The sequence below is a fragment of the Nyctibius grandis genome, chromosome 4 (genome assembly GCF_013368605.1).
Source record: "Nyctibius grandis isolate bNycGra1 chromosome 4, bNycGra1.pri, whole genome shotgun sequence".
NCBI lineage: Eukaryota > Metazoa > Chordata > Aves > Nyctibiiformes > Nyctibiidae > Nyctibius > Nyctibius grandis.
Genome location: NC_090661.1, coordinates 6489529 through 6514971, shown reverse-complemented (window position 1 = coordinate 6514971; position 25443 = coordinate 6489529). Strand labels below are relative to the sequence as shown.

The following is a 25443-nucleotide window of genomic DNA, read 5'->3' as shown; positions in this document are numbered from 1 at the left end:
GCGAGTGAGGGCCGGGAGGGCGCCGAGGGCAGCCCCGCCGCAGGCAGCCGTAGGGCCGGGGCGCACGGCCGCCGGCGCGCTCCCTGGGCACCGCCACCCGCCGGCAGCGGCGCGGGCGAGCCGGCCATGGCCGCCCCCGCGCGGTACCTGCTGGGCTGAGATGAGCGGCGGCGGCGACGGGCGCTGCGGGCGTTGGATGGGGCGGGCGGGCGGCGGAGGGCTGGCTTCCCGGGCGCGCCGCTGAGGCAGCCCCAGGGCCGCACCGCGCCGGCCGGAGGCGCCTTTTTATTTTTTTTTTTGTCGTTATTATTATTATTTTTATATTTTTCCGCCAGCCGGGGGGAGGGGCTCGGTGAGCAGAAGGCGGCGGCGGAGAGCGGCAGGCCGAGCCGAGCCGGGGGAGGCTGGCCGGCGGTCGGCGGGGGCCGGCGATGCGGTGCCTCGCTCTGCTCGGCCTCGTCGCCTGGGGCCTGGGGAGCTGGGCTGGGCCCAGCGGCGGAGCGTCCCCCCCGCCCTGCCCGGCCTCCTGCAGCTGCGACGGCGACCGCGGCGTGGACTGCTCCGGGCGGGGGCTGGCCGCCGTGCCCCCGGGACTCAGCGCCTTCACGCACGCCCTGTGAGTCGGGCTGGGGCGGGCAGGTAGCGGCAGCGGGCGGGGGGGGGTGGGTGCTTTGTCCCCCTCTTATTTAAGAACAACCCCAATAATTGTGTGTTTATGTATTTGTTGTCGCTGCTGCGGGTGTAACGCGGCCGCCCCCGCCGCGCTCCCCACTGGCCCGTCCCGTCCCGCGGGGGACGGCCTGTGGGCAGCGGCGGGGCCCGCCGGGCCGCACGCAGGGCCCGGCCCCGCTGGGGCAGGTGAGGGCGGCCCGGGGCCTGAGGCAGCACCTGGCCCCGGGCTCGGCCGCCGCCCCGCTCCTCGGAGCCCCGCGGGGGGCCTGGCCCGACCCGGCGCCCCTGGGCTCCGGTGGGCGGAGGTGAGCCGTCCGGGCAGAGCCCCAAGGGCTCGGCCTCGGAGATGGACAAGGCCGGGAGGGTCAGCGGCGTGAGGCGGGGAGAGCTGCTGGGGTCCTGTGGGGGCGAGGGGGCAGATCCCGGTGGGGTTTGGTGCGGTCCGAGCGGGTCCCGGTGCCGTCCTGAGGCGGGGGGGACACCGCTGTCCCATGGTGTGCCTCTGCGCGACGTCCTCCCACGGACGCTTTCTCTTCAGTTTTCTTCAGAAACCAGTTCGCAGGCTAGCCGGTCTTCTCCCAAAAGTCAAGGCGTTTTCAGTCCACAGCATGGGTAAATCCAGTTAACTAAGGATGCCTTCACCTTTACAGAATCTCTCGGTATGGGATGCACAGCTGAACTTTGAAAAAACAGCGTAAATAAAGCTGAGGAGCTTTGTCGAGTTTTGCTTGTGGATGGGGAAAAATATAAACTCTTAAAACATTTTCTCTGGTGTCCTGTGGTATTGTAAACTAGGCACAAACTGGTGGATCTTGCGTTGAGTTTTGGTAACTTTAATAATAAAATTTTAATTGAGGAATGAACGCTCTCTTCCATAGAGACATGACCGAAGAGGGATTTGCAGCTTTCAGTATGGTAGTTTTGCTAATCCACAAACCTGTTAAGTTTCACAATAAAACCTGTCAGTCTTGCCCTAGTTCTCAAGCAAAGATTTCACAGGCTGGAGCGAGGTCTTGTAAGGGCCAGTGGTCAGGTCTGCTATTACTAAAGCTTCGCTGCGTTTACAACATATAGCACAGAGCGCGATACAGCAAATTACGGCGCGTGGTTTCAGGTCGGTACTGGACTGCTGTGTTGTCAAAATGTGGTGGTGGTGTGTGTCTTCGAAAATGTCACTTCTTTTTTTTTTTTCCCCTTTGTTTGCCTACACTTACTTGATATGCAAAGGGCGTCTGATTTTTTTAGTTACTGGAGGTTTTGTTTACTGAGCAGGTTTCCAATTTCTCTTACCTGTTTGGACTTTTTTTTTTTCCTTTTAATTGTTCAAGCTGGGTGGACAATGATTACTGGGCCTTTCCCTTGTGTGGTACTTGATGAACAGCAAAAGTTACAGGTCTCGGTTGTAACCTGTGCTTAAATATTTTGTTCCTTTTTGTGCTCATGGGTATGAGTGGGAGCTTCGTGGTGGCTTTTCTTTTGTGAGTGTTTGGGGTAGGGAGTCAGGAGCTGCCCTTGTGAAGCCTTGCACTCACTGGTAAGCTGTCTTCTCTTTCCTCCACAGGTAAACCAGGGATGTTACCCAATTTCATAAAGTACTTGAGGCCTGTCTAGTAAAAAGTTGCTTTTAAGCATAAGGTTTTATGGCTGCTGCGTTGTCTGGCTGTCTTGTAAAATGGGCTGGGTGCATCCCTGCATGTCTGCAACATGGCATTCATTGTCTAATGGGTACAAGTCGTCAGAGCCAACACCCATTAGAGATAAGGTTGCCAAAGAGTTTCAGTTTGTAAGTTCCTCCTTCCTGTGCAGGTAAATTTTCAGAAGCCGACTTAATGCTTACGGCAAAAGTGAGGGGAGACCTGCACGTGCTTCAGCGTGTTTTGGGATGAGTTTGTGTCGCTGTTGGTTTTGTGCTCTTTAAACTTGAGCAGAAGCTTTTAGCTATCTCGTTCTGTGGCAGTGATGGATATTCTTGGTCCCCATTTGTGTTTAGTTCCTGCTTCTTTATTTACAAAAGGAAAAAAAATGAGTGACTTCTTGGCACTTCTGCGCTTGAGTAGTCTCTGTTGTAGCGAGGCCACTGGAAGTTTAGGGTGTGTAGAAAATAGTTTTGTAGGCAATAGAAGACTCATTTCTGACTTGCTTGGGCTGGGCAGTGTATCGTTTTGCCAGGGAAGCTGAGTTGGCTTGTGTGGAGGGGAAGGAAAAAAAAAAAAAAAAAAAGAAAATAAACTCACACCCCCTAGCTGACATGTCTGTGTCATGGCAAAGCGTCTTTGCTACGTGAAGAGAAGAAAGCTTTTCTGTGCTTCGTGTCAGGCAGCGTAACGCTGCCAGGAAATCCCCTCAGCATCGCTATGGGGCTTTTTTTGATTATAGCCATAGCAGCAGAGAGTCCATAGTGTGGAGATGGCTGAGAGAGTGTTACAAGCGATGTTCTGCGATACTGAAGCAAAGTCGTGCCTACATTTTGGCTTTGGCCAGGAGAGAGCAACTAAGGAAATGTTGCTCGCAATTAACCCAAGTTGGCAGTGAATGAGTTTCAAGGCAATTGAGAACCATGGAAGGGGGTTGGTATTTAATTTTTACTACTTCTGTTCTCCTGTAATCTTAATTTCTTTGCATTCATTTTAATAATTTAACTTCCAAGGTGTTTTTTTACAATACAGCCGTGTTTCTTGGGCTGCCACGAATGGTCAGGCAGTGATTTCTGTAGAGCATCAAAAGCATACCCTTTCAGATTCCCCTTCTCTTTCCTTATTTCTCTTTCTTCAGCTCTTGACTGATCTGCTCATTCCTTGCTTACTGTGGTGGTTAGAAAGCTCCTCCAAACACAGCAGATTATTCAATGCACATTCCACAAAAAAAAAAAACAACAAAAAAAACCCCCAAACAAACCAAAAACAGACACTCTGGTGCATTCATACCTGGCTAAATGCATTATACCCATAATGCTGGGGTGCAGGGAGAGAAGGACTGGGGTCGTAGCAGGAGGGTTATGTGGTTACCGAAGTACTGTGTGGTCACATGAGGATAGTTGCATCAGACCAAGCAGCTTGGAAAGACAGAGTATCTACTCATTACTTTTGAGTCATCAGTGTGCTTTGGAAGATGGAATTTGAATAAAGAAAGGTGAGTACGTCGTCCCAACCACAGTCATCTTGGTGAAGAGATTTTTGGGAGGTGTGCAAGTGCTCAGAAGAGAGGAGTGGCAGCACTAGATCCAAACTCTCTGAGGGGCTGGAGGGGAAGGGATGGATGGGAGGAACGCAGAGGGAGTCAGGAGGACATGACCAGGGATAATTACTTGATACTTTTACTGTAGGCGGCCATTTGTTCTGTATAATTTAGGTAGGTGTTTATGTAACTCTTAATTACCAGCTGCCTGTTTTTCTGTTTATGAGGGTTGTGATTTTGCTTTGTTGCAAAATAACTGTTGTCTAGCAAGTTGAGGTGCCTATGCAAGAATGTGAAAATGTTGTTTGTTTGGGTTTTTTAATCAATGCAGTATGCATCTGATCTTTGCTATGATATTTCACGTGCCATGTGCTAGAAAACATCCATGTTAGTGGAAGAAAGTCATAATAGGGCATACTCATGTTTCTCATGGGTGTCAGTTTGAGAACTGAAATTCCAGCTTTGGGGGTTTAATACTTGTGTGAGTCTTGTGCAGGAGAAGAAAAGCAGATAATTCTAGATAATGACTTTGTAGACATCTTACATGGGCCTGGCTGTTTTAGGGGCTTGCCTGACAGCCATGAGGAATGTAGTCCCTTCTCAGTGCCTGCTATTATGTTTTGGGCACTTGAAATATGAAAATAGTACAGATAATTTTCTTTCTAGTGCTTCTTGCTTGTATTTTCAGGGAACGACAGGGTCCCTTGATTTAATTTTACTTTCTTTGAGTTGTGAAAGGAGAGCTTGCAAGCCCCGGCTGCCCTGGAGGATGGACCTTCAGAATGAAATGGTGATCTTAGTCTTTTGTTTTTTATTACTCATTTAACCTAATACTGGCTGTCATTCTGTGTGCTGTGTTATGCACTAGCTTTATAAGATCAAGATGTGGCGGTTGAGAAAGATCCTTTTTTTTGACTTGTTTCATACCACAGGTTGCTTCAGCAATTGCAGAGAGTTGATGGTCTTCTTTTCAGGATGCAGGCTATGTGGAAGTACCTACCCTGTCTCACGTTTAAGTTAATTTCCTACTCCATTTATGTATAAATGACAAAATGATATGGTTCTGTCTGGGTTCAGCAGAGCTTGCACATTTTTTTTTCTGTCCTTTCATCTGTCACTTTTATTTTTTGTAGACTGGTGATGAAACACAGTAGGTAGATGTGAGATGTCATCTTCTAATATGTCCGGTACTGACACGCAGATATTGAGCATCCTGCTATGGTCAGATAAGCACAGTAAGGACCTGGCTAAGGTTTTGTGAGTGCTGTCTAGCAGACTCGTTATGGTGAAAAGTAAAGATGTCCAGACATGACCTTGAGTCTGGAAAATGTAGCATAATTGCAGTCCTCCTGAGATAGAAGAGCGTTATCTAATTAGAGGTTTGAAGGTTTTACAGTTACACTGTTTAGTTTTTCACTTGCCTGTGCCCTATGCTGGTGATGTGATGGCAAGTAATAAAAGGCTTATTCTGTCTTTTTAAAAACATACTTTCCATACTTCTTTTGGAAAGAGAGGATCATGTCATTTTAATATGAATAGTCCTATTAGTTGGCGGAAACATCGTTACGTTTGTACAGGCCTGTGAAATCCCATGGCAGGAGGGGGACTTAAGTTCACGGGTGCAGCATCCAGCGCCTGGACCAGAGCCCAGCAGCTCCAGTGGCAGTCTCTCCAGCAGATTTCACCCAAGGATTGGAGTCTTTATGATCAATTTTAAACTGGCTGATTTGTCTGTTGTTCATGGGGAAAAAGTAGATGCTCTTAGTGCACAGAAGAGTGAAGTTGTTGTTGTTGTTTCAGAGTTTGTTAAATATTTTTTACCCTTTTTATGTTCTATATTGGCAGCAAATGTGGTGTTTTCCTCTTCTCCTTTTCTTCCTTCCCCCAAAAAAGCCCAGTGCCCTGCCATAGCACGTAATTTGTCAGGTATTTGGCATTTATTTTGTACGTTGAGCTCATTTGTATCAGCAATGTGTCATTTCTTGTTTGATGCTTACTGGCAGAGTCTCCCGACTTTGGGGAATAAATCCTAAGATAAGTCTGCAGCACGGAAAAAAGTTGGACATTAGTGTAAGCAAGTTTATGTTAGTAAATAATTATCTTTTCAGTTCTTGAGAGGAATTTACTAGTAACTATCTGCTTGAGATGGAAAATATGGAAGCTGTAATATAAGGACTGAAAACAAAACAAAACCCAAAGAAACCTCCTCCGCAAGGATCTTTGTTTGTTTTGTATTCTACATCTAAGCCAGCAATTTTTGCAGAACACAGGCTCTTATTTACCCAGAGAAAATTACTGGCCTAGATTTCAGAAGGGCTGAGCACCCATATCTCATTTTGGAGAGCATGGGAGCTGCGAGGCTCCGGGAGCATCTCTCAATGTCAGAGACCCTCCTCTCAGCCACCCTTGTGCTTTTCCTAAAAGCTTGTTCCTAAAGGTGGTCCTTTTGTTGGGAATGGGCAGGAGCTGCTGTTGTGTTTATGTTCTGGAGAGTTTGCCAACAACTCAGGTTTGCCTGCCTCTTGTTTTGCAAACAAGCAGGGGAGTGAAGTGGATGGGGCTGGTTGGCTTCAGCATGGCCGCATGGGACTCCGTGGCCAGCAGTTATTCTATTAAGGGATGAATGTGTTTCAGGCTGCAGCTCTGTGCTGCCAAGTTGTGGTTTTGGGGTTCTTTACGGAAGAAGCTGAAAGTCAAAAATAGCTTGAGGAAGAATAAGAGAGATCTGTATGATGCTAGAAATAGGAGACAAAGGTGGCAGAGGGTACATAAGAGAGGAGAAGCCATCCCTATTTGAAGAAACCTGTGAATTGCTGAAACAGAGATCGAAACGTTATGAGACCTTTGTTAACAGGTATCAGCAACATTTCATGGGTTAGAGGACCCTGGCCATCCTCCCCACCTGGCAGACTCACCATCTGCCACAGCGGTGACCTAGGATTTTACTACAGGGAAATGCTCTTCCGTAGTATTTTGTACCTGCCTTTAAGGTACCGCTGCAGTTTTCTGATAAGATGTTCTCAAACTTTGGTCTGAAAAGAGATTTCTGGTCATGTGATGTTGGTTCTTAGTGCTCTCCCACCGCCAGCTTGCCCTGCACAGTCCTTTTGGGAACGTGGAGGTAGCTGTTGATATTTCCTTTGCTGATAGACGAGCAGCCGGTTCAGTTGATGCAGAGTGACACGTGGTGATGGGTGTCATGATAGCTCACACAGCGGGGAGGAGGATCTTGGCATTACTATAGAAGTACTGTCCTTAATATGAACATGTTTGAAAGCCCTTGTTCCAGAATCGGGCCCAGATTTATTCAGTTTTGTGTTCCAAATAAATCTGGGATGTCCAAATCGGAAACATCTAGCATTAGATGTGTGAATGCCTGGAAAGTGTAATTAAATCATGCAGAAACGGCACGTGATCTACCTGGCAAAACTGTTGACCTTTTTGCTTTTCTTTTTTTAAAGTGCTGAGTTACTGCAGCTGTTGGTGAGTTTCACTGAAGTTGAAAGTTTCCAATATTTTCAAATCGTACGTCATTTATTTTAAAATACATAGCTGAAATAGCAGAAAGCATCTTATTTTACTGTTGAATGATTGAACTGTTACAAGATTGCGACAAGGTCAGAACTTCCCACTTCCCAGAAACGGAAAGATTAGGGGAAAAGAAATCTGTATTTCGGCTTCAACCTGACTTTGAAAGCACGTTCTGCATACAGCCAGTCAACTTACATTATTAATGATATACATCTTTTGCAAAACAATAGAGGACTGTAGTGATCTCAAAAATAGCACTTTAAAGTAGGTGTCTGAAAACTATTGTTGAATTTGGATGTATAACAGCTAACTGATGGCATTGTACATTATGTCAGTCAGTATGATAACATTTTAAAAGACGCAGATAGCTATTTCTGAACAGGTGATATCGATACATATTCCCTGGTGGGCTGGGGTCTGACACTGTGAGGGATGTGTTTGTTTTGGGGAGGTAAGAATATCACTTCATGAGCTTTTGTCAGCCTCACTTTCCTGGTGTTTTTTGTATTCTCTGTTTATACTTGCTGAGTTACAGGGAAGTCGTATTTTCTTAGGTGGCCTGTTTCAGTCACACAGTATGTTTTGGAGTCAGCAAAACTTTGTCGGCTGAGCTTTTGACATTAATTTTTTAGAATATATTGAAAAGTGTATTAATCAATATATCTTGTTTAATTTGGTGTCTTCTCAAAGGAAGAATGGTCTTCATAGCATGTCAGAAATGAAAATGAATTCCCCATAGGCTTCCCGTGTGTGCTTTTTGCATTTCTGTTTGACGGATGCAATTCAGTAAGGAAATCTGAAAAATGACGAGTGTGTGGAAGATAAGAGCAACACATATTTCACTATTGAAAAAAGTTTCTTGCGTTTCTCAAGTGATAGCGGTTTTAAATGTAGCCAGATGTTTGGTGTACCATGAGATAACTTTGAAACATGTAAGGTCTGTTGTTGGAATTTGATGCTCAGTGTGCATCAACTTTTTTTTGTTGATGTTGTTCAAATCTAATATTGATAAGTACACATGTAATTAAAAATCTTGGTTTATAACTTTGTTACCTGTAGGTAATTCAGACAATGGTTGTTTTTTGACAACTCAGCCTCAAGGTCTTGGTGCAGTGAAGATATAATGGAAGTAGTTTTTGATTCTGAAAAATTTTTTGGTATTTCTTGATCTGAAGTTAAGACAATATTTAAGTCAATTATTTTCTTTAGGGGTAGCAAACCTATTACAAAGCTTACGACTATCACTTTTTTAAAATACAGTAACTAATTCCTGTAAGCTTTGCATTAAAAAATGCAAGAGGAGCCTCAAACCATCAGTGTGGTCTGGAAGGAGCGATAAAAGCGACGCAGAAGGTGCCGTCCTTGCGACAGAGAAAAATATTTTTCTCTCTCCCAGAGAGCAAGTACTAATTATTTATCTTGAGGAAAAGATGAGAAAAAAAACAAAGTCAGGTGAAATTGTTGAGAGCACTCTGAAGAGCACCCTGAGAAGTCAGGCCCTCAGAGAGTGAATAGCCATCTTTGCAGCTCTCAGTTGAGCACTTTCTTACTAAAACATAAAGACTTTTTTTTTTTTTAGGTGGTGTACCTCTTCCTTTTCTCTCCCCAACCAATCCTGGAGGAACTCTAGGGTCTTGCAAAGACTTTTTTCGCCCTAGAATTTTTGAGCAAATGTGTTTGGACTTTTAAATGATATACAATTAGCAATGAATCATAACTGGATGTGCAATTTCTGAGGTATGCAGGGGAGGCCTAAACCTGTTTTAATTTAGCTTCATAATGCTGCAAATGCCGTTGTGTATTTTATAACCTTGTCCTGTGAAAATGTGTTTTTGTTTGGGAGTTTTCTCATTACCTTCTTGACGTCTGCATGGTTACAGATGAATAGCCTGACCCAGTAACCCCGGCGGGGAGAGCGGCATGGCTGTGCTTTCAATAGGCATGTCGCTGACAAAGGAAACATATGGGATATTTCATTCCTGTCCTTGCAAGCGGTGTGCAGGGCTGTAAGGGCACAGGGCTGGGGGCTTCGAACTTCATGGTAGATCGGTAGGCTAGCCACAAGGTTTGCTGTGAGCCATCCAAATGCTCTTGCCGAAGGCGGCGTTCTTTGTGTGCTGCTGTGTTTTTGCTGTGGGACCAGAACCCCAGATGCAAAGCAAAGCCACGTTGGCAACGCAGTATTAATAATGCGACCACACAGTAGAGTTCACCGTGGTCCCGTTTCATTCCGCCCAATTCATGATGCTAAGTGATGTTTTTTTCCGAACCAATTGGGCACTGTGGTGGTTGGTATTTGGTCTTCCGTAGGTGCAGATGTGATCTCAGATACGAGGGTCCCACTGGAATGTGCCTTGGGGTCTGTCTCCCCTTACGCCCTTTACTTCCCCTTCCAGAGCACAAAATGGGACCAGCTGTTGCCTGTCATGCAAACTGGACACTGCAGTGTGTTAGCTTGTAAAGCGAGAGTTTGTTTTGCCTGCACTCAGGGCTTTGGGGTCGCAGCAGGAAAGCCGGGATGGTTTGCTCCTCTTGTGGCACCGCCTTGGAGGAGAAGATGGTGTGAGTCAAGAGAGGACGTCTGGGGAAGCTTGCTGCTCCCTGTCAGTTAAAAGGACTTGGTGGTGTCTAGCTTCAATCCTTTCTTCGTTACTAAAATTACATGTCAGGGGTGTCCTGGTTATACTTTTTAAAATTCCCTTTCATGTGGTTTTAAAAATAACTCTTGCTTCAGAAGTTTCTGGGCTGTTTTTCTAAATGCTGATCTGGAACAGTAGTGGATAGAATTGATTTATCTGGAAAAGTGAAGGGACACTGAAACCTGTGACTTTCGTGTGCAGGCCTCTCTCTCTGGGACAGCGGGTCTTTCTGTGTGGAGACCTGCCTGATGTTCTTCATTTGGCAGGACTGATGGATCTGGCCTTCACTCAATTCTGGCACGTAAAAGCTGTGAAGGAGTCGTCTTCTTTTTCAAGTGCTATGGTTGAAAGCCCTAAAAATGTGTTGGGTTTTTAGCTAGGGGAGACCTTGCCCAGACCAGGAAATGTGCTTTTAGCTCTCTTGGCAGTTCTCTGAGCTGCTCCTCCAAATCAGGAGCCCTTGAACCTACTGAAGGGAGCACTGTGCTGTTGGAAAGATTGATGCATTTAGGCCCAGACTTACACGTTCTTTAAGGGAATTTTGCAAAGCCACCACCAGCAGCAATCCACAAACTCCTTGTTCGTCTCTTTTAGCGGCAGTTTCACTCAAATGGCTGCCTGCTGTGTCTCCTCTGGGTGTCTCCTTGGAGGCTTGGTGGCCTTCATGGAACTGGAAGGGGGAAAGCTGAGCTGGGGAGAGAAAAGGATATGGTCCTGTGTAAGGGGCCCTACTCTGAGAACATAGTTGTTGGTGGTTTGGACCTGGACAGGCTTCTTCCTTTTAGTACTTTTTTTACTGCTGTTGGTTTTAACACTTGGGTTTAAAAAAAAAAAAAAAAAAAGTACGTGCTAATATTGACCAAACTGTTAATATTTTACAGAACTAGTAAGAGTCTTGCTAGGTGTTGAAAATCCATGTCTTTTCCAAGGGCAAATCTGCTGGCTCTATGCTAAATGTTTAATGGAGGCATTAGATCTCTTCAATATCCAAGTCAATTAATCATTTATTTAGAATTGACTTGTTCTTACTTGACATCTCATTTTCAAAAATTTCAACTAGCTTGTTTACGTGGGTTTTTTTTAATCTGCTTCCTGCAAAAACAAGTCTCTAGTTTCCAGAACAAAAATGTGCAGTACCTCAATGTTTAGGAGTTTTAAGCAGGGTTTTGATTTGTTTTGAGGATAATAAATGGCAGTTGTTTATTGTGTCAGCAGAAGCCTCTGCAATTGTGAAGCAAGGCCAGTTTTTCCTTTTAAAAAAAAAACCCAGTTTTTTTCAACTCTCCTAAGTAATTGTGCCACTAAAATAAATCTACAATGTGTTCAGAAAAGAAGGCTGTTGTTTAAACAATAATATATCAGAAATCCTGCTTAAGAGTAGGACTGTTTGCACTGTTATTGTGTCTTCAGTCACATAAGACAATTTTTTTTTTGTCCTCATAACTAACTGTGTTGAGGGGAGAAATCCTGTAACACACATCAGGTTGAGAAATATATCCAAATACCCTGGATATTTGTCTCACCAAATATATTCCCCATTTCCTTTGGGCAAAGTGCGTCACCTGGTCTCAGTTGATTCAGTGCCATCGGGAATAAAGAATAGTGGAATAATAACCTAAACATAAAAAAATATTCCTTCCTAATGTCATTTTTCAGTGAATGGAGGTATGAGAATTTGGTGTCAGGTCTGATTTATTTTACTATAAAAGGGTCAGATTGATATTGTAGGCCACTTGGCTTTACAAATTGCTCTGCCCACCAGTTTGTCCTTTGGCATCTTCAGTGGGATTAGACAGCTTCTGTTTCATCTCTGTCCTGCGAGTGCCTGGCAGGAGACACAGCTCGGGGCTTGCTCCTCACTCAGAGTTTGTATGGAGCCACTGAGACCCTTCGGGCTTTTCTGTATAAGGTATTTGGGAGGGCTGGGGGAGCTTTGTACGGTTTGATCCTTGGCTGATTGCTGTCTTAATGTCTGTGCCAGACTAATAATTTTTTGCCCATGTAAGCTTTGTTACCATAATAAATGTAATAGAAACAAATGCTTCAAAGCTTAAGGAATGGAATGTGCAAGTAATCACTGAGTTGAGAAATTCTGCCATACTGTGGCTATATGAAATCTTCCTCCATGAACTTCAGTAGTGCAAGTGGAGAATACGTAGCTGTAAATGTCCAACAATATGGAAGGGCAATGTTTGGTTCACGTGCTTTGTTTCCTGGTGACTGTAAGATGTGTACTTGAACACTTGGGACTTGGGCATTGTACCTGCACTGTCCAGCAGCCTGCTCGGCCAGAATATACATACTGTTGTGGGTTCCCATTGCCCATCTGGTTTTGGGCTGGTTTATAGAATACCATGCAAATTGGCAAACATTGTGGATGTCTCTGTTTTGCTATGTCTGATAAAACCATGTTATGCTCACTGGACACCCCCCCCCTCTTGTTGATAGTACAGCTGGACTTTGATTTATTTTCTACAATTTCGGAGTAGTAAATATTATTCATGGCAAAAATGGGTATGGCGTCACCTATGTGGAGATGGACCTGGTGAATGGCTAAACGTGCGACAGGTGCTATTCTGAACTTTAGCCGGCTTTTTAAAATAAGAATTTGTGCCTTTTTTTCCTGCCCTGTTTGTGTATTGCAGCATTCAGGACTGACGGCACCACTGAGGAGTTATCCCTGTTCCAGAGTACTTCTCTTCAACAGGCACTGGTTGAATGTGGGAGTTTCACTGATAGCTCCTGCGCGACCAGTCCCTGCTTGGTTTTTCACACTTTAGAGGTACTGGGGAAACTGAGGATTCTATATGGTGTTTGATACATGTACATTTTTCAAAAAAACCCACTTCTTTCAAAAGACGATGCATTAGTTGCATTGTGCTGTTACAGAGAAAAAGGACAAGTATGTAGTGCCTACAGTCAGTGATTCCATGTGCTAAGTAAGTTTTAATTGTTGGTGCCATTCTTAAACTACCACGTCAGATTGAAAGTCTCTTCTGATTTTAAGAGAACAGGTGAATCACAGTGTGAATCAGCAGTGAAAATGCAGGGGTATTTTTACATTTTCAGTATTATAAAAGTCTTTTGCATCTCTGATTTAAAGAAAGAAAAACTATTGAGTAGTTGGTAGGATTTGAGCCCTGCCTGTATGTTTGCATTGCAGTGCAAGCCTTGTGTGTGATAGTGGTGAGGATCCCTGCCTAGACACTGTTCTGTTTAGCTCTGTTGTACATTGGTGGAGATCTGTTGGTATGTAGAGATATCCGGCTTTGAAGGTTAATCTACGGGCTTTGCTAAAAGGGTTAAGAGACAAGTTATGGAGTTTTAAAGTTTGGTAAAGGAGGCAGAAGGGTTCTCGCAGCAGAACAGTGCTGGCAGACGCTGCTTTTGAGGCTGGTAGCAGATCTCTTAATGCATATCTGCAAAATCATTGGGAAAGCCTTAAGGTCTGTCTATGTTACACATTTTGGTTCTCTCCTTTTTGAGCTCAAACACACAAGCATGGCCTTAAATGGAATTGCTTCTTAACCTGTCATTATGAAGTAGTCTCTTTTTCGTTTAGATCTCCCTGAAGTGCACAGGATGGAAGAAGAATGGAGTATTGCTCTGTATTTGCTTTACACTTTAGAAGCAGTTAGCACATAGTTTATTTTCAGAGAATACACGCAGATCATCCAGAAGCTTCAGCAAATAACCAAGAGTTTGTGTGATTAAAAACGCAAACAATCCTTATTCTGCTGCCATCTTGTCAGCAGCAACAGAGCAATCCTGATGTCTTAGGAAGGCTCTTTTCCCCAGATACACAACTCAGAAGGTGGAGATACTGTTACAGCTTTTCTTCACCAGCTTTTCAGAGTTGTGCAAATGACTTTCATTAAGTTTTCACACAATAGCCCAAGGCTTTTGAGGAAGGACTAGACTACAAACTCATCACACTTATTCCTGTATGCTGCATTCATTTAGACAAGGCAGTTTCCAAACACTATGGCATTCGAAGCACAAGAGGCCTCTCAAACATCGAAAATCTTGCTCATATTTTAAGCATTTTTAACTGTTTTAAAGATATTATCTGCGGAGAGATTAATGAGCAATAAGTAAACTATGTTGGATCCAGGCTTGCAGAATGCAGTTCAACTGCTTTAGGTTTCAGCACACTCATTTAATTACTGGGTTACTGAACACTTTCTCTGCTGTGGGGGGATATGCACGCGTGTGTATGGGAAGTGTGTACGTTTATACAAAGAACCGTGAATGAAGTTTGGGGATCCTGCCTTCGTGTTGCCTAAACAATCCCACTTTAGATTACCCCCTGCCTTAATTTCCTTTCAAGAAGATTGTGGATAAGTCTTGCTATCGCTTACACTCGATTGCTTCAGTGTTCACTTCCCCTGTGTGATTTAACATGCACAAGCTTAATTATTCTTTTCTGGCCTAGGGAGAGATTTCCTTCCAATAATTACCTTCACTGCCCTTTACCCTTCTGCACATTAGTTTGTTTGGAGAAACGTAGTTGCTCGGTAAGCAACTCCAAACAAGGCAGTGCCTGGAGCTGTCTGGGAAACGTAAATTATACCTTTTACATAGCATGTTAAGCTTCAGTTTGCTGAAACCCAGCTACTCAATGTACTGAATTAGCAAGCTCTGAACATTTCTCCCTTAAGTAAAGGCAGTAGGAGTTCAGCAGAAAAGCACCAGTTTACACTGCACTTTGATACCGTAGTGGGGTGATACAGGTAAAAAGGAAAGGACATTTAAGTTAGCAAATAACATCCATTAATTCAACCATTTCTTTTTTACTAGCAGCTGTTGTTTAGTCATACACTATTTAAATGTGAAAAGAGAATGACTCCTTATGAGATGAACGTGATGCAATGCTGCCAGACTCATTGCTCCTGGGATAGCAAAGAAATACATATTTAATCGTGTGGAAATTTCTCAGGATTATATCCTTCTGGTTGCTCCTCATGCTGTCCTTCTTAATACGTGGTATGGAGGAAAAAAAAAAGAAAACACGAATAGTAAAGACCAACAGGAATAAAGCACATAAATTCCTTGTTAAAATCTTTTTTACTTTAAGTCAGTGGTAGTTAGAGGAGGTATGACTCGTAATTTATTGGAATGGATGATACAGAATTAGTTCTAAAAGGTTTGTGTTCTGCAACTTATATTTCTCTGTATGTTATACAAAATACAATCTGATATGTCAAAGGGTTGGGGATGCCTCCTCTCTACATTGTTTACTGTAAATAGTGCTTACATTATTATAACTATTTTGTGGTAAATATAATGAAAAGTAGCAAAAGGTTCCATTTGTCTTGGACCCCTGAATATCTAGTGCTCTTATTAAGATGGAATAATTATTTAACTCTACTATTAATTACACAGTAGGTAAATATATTTGTAAAATTGACTGTTTTCACATATGTGGAAAAAATAAACTATTTTGAACATGACAAAGCTATGTGTGTTATTACATTACACTGCCTTCTTCATTATAGCCTGATGTTTGTTTAAAAACAGACAAAGAGATCATGTTCTGAATGTTTTCTCGCCTTTTATTTTAAGGTAATCTCTTAAAGCTCTAATCTCTGATCCATTGCAGGATTACTTGTCCCTCCACCAGCAGTTAAAATAAATTACTACATCTGCTTTATACTTTTCAGATTTGGAGTGAATATAAGATGCGTTGGTACTTATTGTGGCATCTGACACCATAATTGCAGAGCACTGCTTCATTTCTGGTAGCTTAAATATTGATGTCAATAGGTGTATTGTTATTAAAAATGAAACAAGGATAAGGTTTGCCAGTTTCAATAAAAACCTTTTCACCCTCTCAACTTTCAGGGAGTTAATTTATTTTTTTTAATAGTATCTTCACAGTTTTGCTGGTGATAGATGGGAAAAATTGATGTGTTGATGGTAGTAAATGATGAAATTGTTAATGGGGAAAACAGGGTGTCAGTAGCACCAAGGTGTCCGTATTAGGGGCAGGTTTCAAGCTGCATGGCAAGTTTTACTGGCCCCAATTTACTGATTCAGTAAACCCCATAGTCTCTCAAGGCAAAAGAAACCAGACTTCTTTGAAATAAGCGAGAGCAAGAAAAGCCAGATCTTTTTATTAATGGAGCTTGGGAGGGGTGTTCTTTGTCCACCTTGTATCCATTATAGTAGCCTTCACTGCAGCATAGGTTTATACATCAAAAAGGAATTTACATTGACCGGTGGCCTTTAGGTAAGAGCTAGAGTGTGTTTCCTTGCCTGTAGGATAGCTATGATGAAGTAAAAATACACTCATGTTTATTGTGTGGAGATAGCCAAGGAGACAAGGGTTCACAAGCCCCATTTTCTTGGAGTTCATCTGTAAAATGCATATTGCCAGAAAGATGCATGTGCTATTTCTCTCTACAGGCAGGCTAGAAATACAGGCGGGTTACTTGATTGCCTTTTGTGGGTCTCTTGCTTTTCCATCACACATGCTTTGGATGTGTTTATATAAAAAAATTGATCCTATGTACATGATTAAACTTGACAAGCCTTAATCTCTGTTGCTAAGAGTGTGGGCTGGATAGTTAATGTGGTAGGTCTTTGTTTTTTGTGTAAATACTTGTAATGTTCTGTTGGCTTTAAGTATGCCGTTTTTTTCTTGACAGTTTAGTGATTAAAATCTACTCAGTTTTAAATAGGTGTAGTCATGTAAATACTGAGAACAGAGTTAAACTGAAGAGAGAACTTGACCTTTTCAAGAAAATTGCTAGTAATAAGTGCTGCTTTGACCTCTTTTATTTATAGTGGCAAACGATGGCTATCAGGCTTTTTTGGCTGAGGATTTCTGTGAAAGATTTCATTTGCTTGTATACATTTTCCTTAAAAATTAGAAAATATGCTAATTTTTTATTGGTTTATATACTTGGGTCAGCAATGGTAAGCATTATTGTTTTCATTCGTGTGAGGGCAGAATCCAGAAGTCCAGAGCTGTACTACTAAATTTGGTCAGCACGACTATCCAGTTTGGGATGCGATTTGTAACCAACAAAGTCGTGCTGGCGAGTGCCTCTGTTGTCCGGACAGGTTTTTTTTGGGGGGGAGGGTTGTTGTGTTGTTTTGTTTTTTTAAGACCATAGCAGTTGAGGTGCTGAGATTCCCCTGTCCTGGATGCTGAGCCATGCAACTGGTGAGAGGCAAGCCTTACCCTTTGCGTGTGCTACTTGGAGCTGGGGCTTTGCGGGGCATGGGAGGGATTGGGTCTTGTTTTGCTTTTTTACATTATGTTGCAGTGGCATATTTTAATGTTAGATTGCCGTTTTATCAGATACTCTTGTGAGATTTTTTGTCAGCACAGCATGAATTTGGGTTGTAGCTGATGCATTGAGTGCACTTAGGATGCCATTTCATGCTCGTTTTCAGAATTTAAATTACTTTTCTTGCTCTTTGCTGCTGGAGAGGAGTCTGTCTTGAACTGCTGTGCTAAATAATAACAGAAATTGTCAATAATATAACAGAACTTGAGAGTAAACTCCTGCTTGGTTGATGTTGAAGCTCTGGCAAGGTCGGTTATACAACACGCTCTGATAAAGGCTTGTGAACAGGCTTTCCAAAAATGTGTGCTTGCAGCTAGGCCTTCAAAACAAAGCCATGCAGACACTGTCCTTTTTTTTTTTCCTTATCTTTTAGTACGATTACATTTTTCTACAAGAACACCATGTAGGACAGGTGATAGTCATGTATTATTTGTTAGGGCCTTAATTCAGTGGTCTAAGGTAAAGACTAGAAGAGATTTTGGTGTATAATACCTAAATAGGCATATATAATACCCGATTTTGAAAAGCAGAATTGCTGAGTACTGCTGCTAGATTACAGTTTCTGAAAGGCAAGTTACTTCCTTGACTGTGTCAATTCAGACACAAGCAGCTCTTTGGTATATTTTAAAAAAATCAATTAAAAAAATCTAAGCTGATTTATACCCGGTTGCGTTTTGCCTAGATGCATGAAATCTTTGTAGCAAGTGATGCTTGTTAAAGAATGCCTGCTGGGTACGTAGGTAGCGCAGGGAGAAGGATTTTAAACCATTGATTTTTATGTTCACTCAGATGCGTGTTAGTAATAAAAACGTCTTTGTTCTGCTCCCTCTTCCTGTCGTGTGGGGTTTCTGTCAGTCATAAAAAGGCGATTCCATTTTCTTGCAGGAGAGAGAGTGTTTTGGAGGTTACCAGAGCCTCAGCCTGTGGTTCTTTGACATGAAAAATACCCTCTGCTAATGATGGTGGTAGTTTTTGGCTGCACCTTCTATTGCTGGGCCGGTCTCCTGCGAGGAAGCTGCCCATATGCCGCCTTTCACAGGATCAGGGCATTTACAAGACAACAGAGGGAGACGGCAGCGTGGCGGAGGGGTTGGACCATCACTGGCCGGGTGATGGCTTTGTTAGGTGGTGGTTGTACCTGGTGCTCCCCTCTCACCCCTGCTCCCTTCACCACACACGCTGGGTGCCCCACAAAAACCAGTGGCCACGCTCGGGTGGTTTGGAGTGGGAAGGGGCTAGATGACTAGGTTTCCCCAAACTAGCCTGCACCTATGAGGATGGCGTTCCAATGATGTTTTCTTAAAACTGTTGTGTGTCCTATTTGTGGCTGGAGGAGAAGTCCTTCAAGAAAAGAGCCGCTGTGGTTTGCTCTAACAGTGCAAGTTTCTATAGCATTTCGATTAAGCAGAGACTGCCTACGCTGCTGAAAAGCAGAGGTAGTCCTCAAGTGTCCTGTTTAATATTCAAACATTGGTATTACATCAGTTTTGTCATAAATAATGGAGTACAGATTACCTTCACGTGTGTCAAATGCAAGCAGATATTTAATGGTACACGAGGCCACTAAACCCAGCAGGGTATATACCTTCGTCTTCCCGAGCTCTGATTTTTCAGACAATGCCAGTGCGTCATGTGCAGTCTCAACAAATTAGTTCCCCGTGTTCCCCGGTCCTTTCTCAGCTGTCTGCTTCAGGATGCCCAGGGATGTTTCATCAACATGCGTCGTTCCACTTGCCTTCGCTTTGGGAGCTGCTGCCTGGCGATGGATTTGGGTGAGCTGTTGCAGTTACGCCAGATTTATGACCGCCTGTATTTATTTTTTTTTTCTTGACGTAGCGAAGGACGTACGGCAAAGAGCAGGCACAGGAAGCTTGAGCTTCTTTTTATTGACGATAATATTTAAAAGCTAAAATGTAACAGTATTTCAGTTGTGAATACATGAAGTTGTGTGTACTGCTTAATGTGTTTCAGAAATCCCTGTTACTTTTCTTCCTTAAATACAAGAAAACAGGCATGTAATGCCTCATTGAAAGGAGCCTGTAGGGGTGCTTTGTCAGGGTCTTAATTAAGGGCTTTGAAAGACTAAACAAAAGGAAAAAGAAAATGCTACAGGGTTATTGTTATTCCAGCCCATTGGCTCAGCGAGCTGACCATCCATTGGTGCCTTCTGTCCATTTGGGAGCTGAATGACACTTTTGTTCGTGGTTAACAGAGGTGAAAGAAGCCAATTATTGGCTGTCTTTTCCACAGGGCAGCTGCAGACGGATTTCACTGCAGGCAAATATGGACTTTTCTGCCACAAGGATGGTTGTGATGACAGTTATTTTTGTGGAATTGTATGAAAGAAAACAGATTTTTTTTTTTTTTTTCTTCCCTCTCCAGTGACTTGTGTAGATGTTTATTGAAAACTACTGTGAATATGCTGGCGTGGAATGGGAATGTGTAAAGGACTGGATTCCCCACGCTAACAGTGTACTCAGCTTTTTCTCTGGGCATGTGAGAGTGTGAGGGTTTTTAGGCTGCTTTTTCTCCTCTTATTTTCTTTTTTTTCTGTGCAATTGCAGTTAATTTTAACTATAGGGTTTTTCTAATTGGTGTGCAGTGTGCATTAACCCTCTACCCTCTTATGGCTGCCAGCTCAGACTGTGTTGGCTGCTTTGTGTGCTGTAGTGACGGAGAGACAACCTTTGCAGGGTACTAGGAGGTCCTACAACAGCAAAATAAATATCTGCGTGCCATTAGGGACCTCAGAAAGTGTCTCTGTGCCTGAAACTTGCCACCCCTTCTCCTACATATCTCTGTTGGTCTGGTACATTATACAATCTTTTGCCAGAGCTCTTGCTTTTAAAATTTTAAATTTATTCCTTTCTCCGCAAATTTTCTTTGCTTGAGCCTCTAGTTTTAGTTTAAACATGTGAAAAGACTTGGATGACGAAGAACCAGGTTCACTGACTCTTTTGATTCTGGAGAAGTCTCCTCCAGTTTGCGGCAAATTTTGGGTAAGGACCCACATCTCAGTCAGACTTGATCCATCTTGGTGCATTACGCTGAAAGAACTTCTCGGCAGGTTAGCTGCTCAGGGGGCCTGTTGGTGGTTGTGGTAGGGTTGCTTGTGGTGGCCTCTTTGCATAGCCATCTAAAATCTGCATTTAGGCATAGTTCATAGCAGTATAAAAAAGAAAAAGGTGGTTTTCCTGATCTTATGGGGCTTTCTCCTGCCAGTTTCCACTGTATTGCCAACCCACAATGATTGAAGTTAGCCGTGCCCCACTTGGGCTTAGCACAGCACAGGCAACCTTGCTTGAGGCTCTCGAACCGTCTGAGGATGCGGCCCTGTGGGCACTTGTCATCTGCTGGCTGGTGTCAGCGGTAGGGCCGTGCCTCTGCCAAGTTCCCGAGAACGTGAGAGATGTGGACGCGCGCCGTGCAGTTGCCCGCGCACCGCTGGCAGCGATGGCTGCGCACACAGAGCTATCGGCCATGACAAGGGTGACCGTCCCCTGGGCACAGTGACCTGGCTCACCTGTTGGAGGGTGCGAGCGAGCAGCCCGGCTCTCGGGAAAGCAACATCCTGGAATCTGATGTTCCAGCAAAGGGAAGTCTCTGGGTGCGAGACCCTGCTTTGTCTGGTGGGAGGCTGGGGTAGAAGGCTTTGTCCGAGGGTTACTTGCAGAAGTAGAACTAGCCTGTTTGTCTTCTGGGAGAGAGGACGAGTTGGTGGCCGGATTTGGAAAGCAATAGAGTAATGACTTGTCTTTTTTTTTTTTTCTTCCCCAAATGCCATACCACTAGCTAATTTTTTACTGCAGACTTTGGGGGAGAAAACCCACTGTTATGTATATGCACACCACAGGTGCTGCTGTCACTGTAGATCCTGAACTTTGATGCATATCATGTTGCTTTAAGATGACAGCAAATGCAGGTTGGTGAGGGGGGGTTGGAATAAAAGCTACACAACTTTGACCACCGAGGAAAGAGTTGTGTTTTTTCTCAATGCAAAACATACACGAAGTTTTGCTTCTTGAAATGAAATAATGAGCTCTGTGATAAGTCAGATAAGAACAAGGTAATTCCTGATGCTTTCATTATACAAGAAGAAATAGAATTGGTTTCAAATACTTCCTTGACGTCCCCTTTTCAGTCCTGTGCTGTTGAAGTAGAAGCTGAATCTGTAGCTCCTCTCTAAGAGTGTTCTGGCAGACATTTTGTGCAGCTTTCATTTCAATTCATATCTAAGGTTCACTGGAAGGTAAGGTGGATTCTCAACCTGTGTCTTCATGCATGTAACGGACCTGGCCATACATCTCAAATAAGTCAAAAAGAGGAATGTAGCTGAAACCAGTATAACTCAAAAGGGTGGGAAGCTCATAAGAAGCTAGTGAAGCTGTTTGGATTCTGGTATTTAGCTACATGTCTTGTCAATAAGCAGCAGCCCTCACTTTACTATTTGTTGAAGGTACTGTTTCACAGAATCACAATCAGTCAGGTTGGAAGAGACCTCTGGGATCATCGAGTCCAACCACTGCCCTGACACCACCATGTCAACTAGACCATGGCACTAAGTGCCATGTCCAGTCTTTTTTTAAACACATCCAGAGATGGTGACTCCACCACCTCCCTGGGCAGCCTGTTCCAATGTCTAATGACCCTTGCTGAGAAGAAATTCTTCCTAATGTCCAACCTGAACCTCCCCTGGCGAAGCTTGAGGCTGTGTCCTCTTGTCCTATCACTAGTTGCCTGGGAGAAGAGGCCGACTCCCACTCCACTACAACCTCCCTTCAGGTAGTTGTAGACTGCAATAAGGTCACTGAGTGAACGCAAGGGTTGTATGTTAGCACGCATGAGTGCTGCCATGCGGGAAACCAGAAGACTTTGGGAAGACTTAAATCCTTCAAATGTCATAAAGTGGAAATTACTCTTCTGTTACAGTACTGTGCGATAATTGATGATCAAGAATTTCCAAAACTTACGTTTTACGGCTTATCAAAACTGCTTATGCTTCATCAGCTACTTTAAGATGCTTTGAAAATTGCTATGTAAAACCATGTTTGGTTCTATAAAGGCCATTCCAGGTGCTGCCATGGAATCTATTTTGACGCTAGAATGCTTTACTCTGTGCTTTTAGTTTTCCCACAGTATATAGATAATTATAGTGCTGTGTTGCAGAAAAAGATTTTTTTTTTTTTGCCAGAAATACTTTTTAGTTACACCTAGGTTACATGTTACACGCAAGTGAAAAAAAATTCTTAAATACTAAAGGTGTTGTATATAGGTTTGGACTGATTGAGATGTTTACATTTCGTCTTCTGGTTTTATCCTGTCAGTGACTGTGTTCATACACTGATTTTTATTTTGCTTTTTTGCTTTTAGCCTTCTAAAAATGTAGGGCTTGCCCAGACTTTTGAGGCTCAGGTTGCTTTCTAAACATTGGGTGGGACAGACTAGGAGACCAAAATAAACCAGAAGAAAATGAATAAAATTCAAAGTACTTAGAGTTACTAAAGTTGGCATTTTTATGAAATTGGATTTGTAGCTGTTCATGTTCTCTTTTTGCAACACGGCAAAACCACAGAGTGAAAATGCACCAGAAGATTTTTATATGAATGTATGTGTGTAATGATAGCACTGCTTTTCTATCAGTGTAAACAGATTTAAGTGCTGGGCTTTGCCTGGACAGCTCAGAAACATTGGTAGCTTTATCCTCCCCCTTCCTCGCAGAGATGCAGAAAAGATTATTCTCCTTTGAACCTGCGGTTTGGGAAGGGGAAGCAACCTGTCCAAACCCACAAAATGACGCTGTGCTGGGGCGAGGAACTGAACCTTGTCGAATCTGTGTCCGGAGTTGTAATGGGGAGGTTTTGGTGTGAAATGTTTGTTGTAGTAAATACTGTGTTGCTAGGTGGAGCGAGATGTGGTGTTCTTGGAGTCCAAAGGGTGAGCGTGGCTCCCTACACTCCTGTTGAGGTGGTTTAGGTTTTATGGAATTGTCCTTGAAGCTGTTAAATGGAACAAAACGTGCCTTGTAGGTGTTCATGGTTGTGCAGCAAGGACCTGAGACTGGGGAGGACGACACCCAGATCTCATTAAACTGGTTTGATGACATAGTTTGGTGATGTTCCTAGTGTTTCAGCAATGGTTGTTCACGGAAGTTTTCGATAAGGAAAAAATGCTTGAGAACTTCCTTAATAGTAATGAACAAAACCTTGGCTGCGTCATGCGTGAAGTGTCTGCGTTGGGTTTAGCAATGTGTGCTTTAAATTAAAACTCGGATATGTCTCTAACCTGGGGCTGACTTAACTCATTGAAGAAAAATCAAAGTTAGAGTAATTTAAAAATGACATAGTTACCTTGGTGGTTGATGGTTCAGTATGACTCCGCGATGGTAAGGGCAATTGTTGCAACTGGCAATTCTGCCCTATTTTAGCTTCGTTGCAAACATCATGTTAAACTTGATTTAGGTAAAACATGACAAATAGTTTCTGTAAAACTCCTTTAGGGAATCTGGTGTCAGTTTCATTGAAGGTGTAGCTACATGTTACGTTTCCTTTTGGTGCACAGTTCCCACCATCCCTTTCAGTACCTTTCCTCATTCCTACTGCCACTTCAGTTCGCTGCCCCATGATTGTGCTGATACAGCTCTCAGGGAGGCTGTGCTATATAGAGGACTGCTAACCCTATCTGATCTTAAAAAAACAAAAACAAAAAACCCAAAAAAAGCAAAAACCAGAACTGCTTTTGTTTAAATCCAGATTATTACAATAATCTGATTCCAGCATGCTGCCCGTAAAGCATTCCACCATGGAGGTGGAAAGTGATGAGTATAATCCAGTTTTCTTAATCAGAAAGAAAACGTATACTGTAACTACACCTTGGTGTAGTTGGTTGAAACCTTAAGCAAGTAACCTGTTGCTACATTCTCCTTTTCCCTTTGTGTGTGAAGACCTATGGATTAAAAAAACCTTCTGCTTACCTTTTACTGGCTTTTACAAATAATCTCAAGTCTTGCCAAAAATGATGGTTGTAAATGAGTAGTTTAGACACACATGTTTGGGCTAAGATGATCCCAGGTTCAGGCCCCTTACCTGGAGAGTTGTCATTCCAGACGGTTTACTGGCACTATCATTAAATGAAATGAAGGCGTTAAAGTATTCCTCACAGTTTCCCATATCTGGAAGACGTGTCAGTGAAATACAAAAGTGTCCCTAACAGGAGGACAGCATTTTGAACATTTGCACCCAGACCCTCCACTGCCAGGTTTACAACATGCCTCAGCTTTCCCTGTAGCCCCAGCTGTGCCGTCTGGAGACAGGAGACAAGCTGGATAAAGTGCAGAAGACATGCAATTGGCATAAAATAGTTATATTGCTTAGATTTGATCCCCCTCAACAACTGCCACGCTAGTTGCAGGGCATGATGAGTCTGCTTGGCAAAGATGCTTTGCAGTGGTCCTTTGAAAAATGTTGGTGCTTACAGGTTTTAACCGCTCTGCTGAAGTCCCCTGTAGTCTGTGTTACTGTAATATCACCAAATACTTATAATGACTTTTCTGACATTTTCGTCTGTAGTTACTTTTGGAGTCTTGGATAACCATGTTACTTTTTATAAATGATTTTCAAAAGCTTTCAAGTCAGAGGGTATCTGTGATGTAGCCATGCTGAGAGCTTCCCTACCAGGAGTTTGGGTGGTAGCAGGACGTGCAAGGTTTGTTACAGATCAGGGATGTGGATGACCCAAGTTGCCACTCGGTTTTGTCCATGGACTTCTTTGTGGTCTTGCACAGGTTGGTTATTTGCATTTTGTGAGGGATACCCATAGGTATAGGGGTAGTATCTTGGCACAGGCTTGCCCTCACACTGCCTGACTAACGTGCCTGTCACACTCACAGCCTGATTTTTTTTTTTTTGTACTTAATTCCCTTGCTTTACTGTACTCCGGAGAGTAAATAATTATAAAACCATGAATAATGCATCATGGTACTCTCTGCTAATAACCTCTAACTGTGTTAGGAGAATACTCTTGCACTGAAGGACATTTTGTTTCCTCCTCCAGTTTACAATAAGCCCTTCCTTCAGCCCGTAATCTGCACCAAACGTGTGGCTCTTAAAAATTAACCAAAGAGCATGTTAACT

The 25443-nt window shown here is 43.3% G+C and overlaps 1 protein-coding gene across 1 annotated transcript in view; it reads left to right on the top strand.

The window, feature by feature from the left end:
• Positions 1-217: 217 nt before the first annotated feature.
• The window catches only part of LGR4 (leucine rich repeat containing G protein-coupled receptor 4), an 81115-nt gene continuing 55889 nt past the window's right edge, over positions 218-25443 (top strand). Inside the window, exon 1 of the mRNA XM_068397949.1 lies at positions 218-616. Coding sequence (XP_068254050.1) covers positions 432-616 — 185 coding nt within the window. The 5' untranslated portion in view covers positions 218-431. The remainder of the gene's footprint in view (positions 617-25443) is intronic.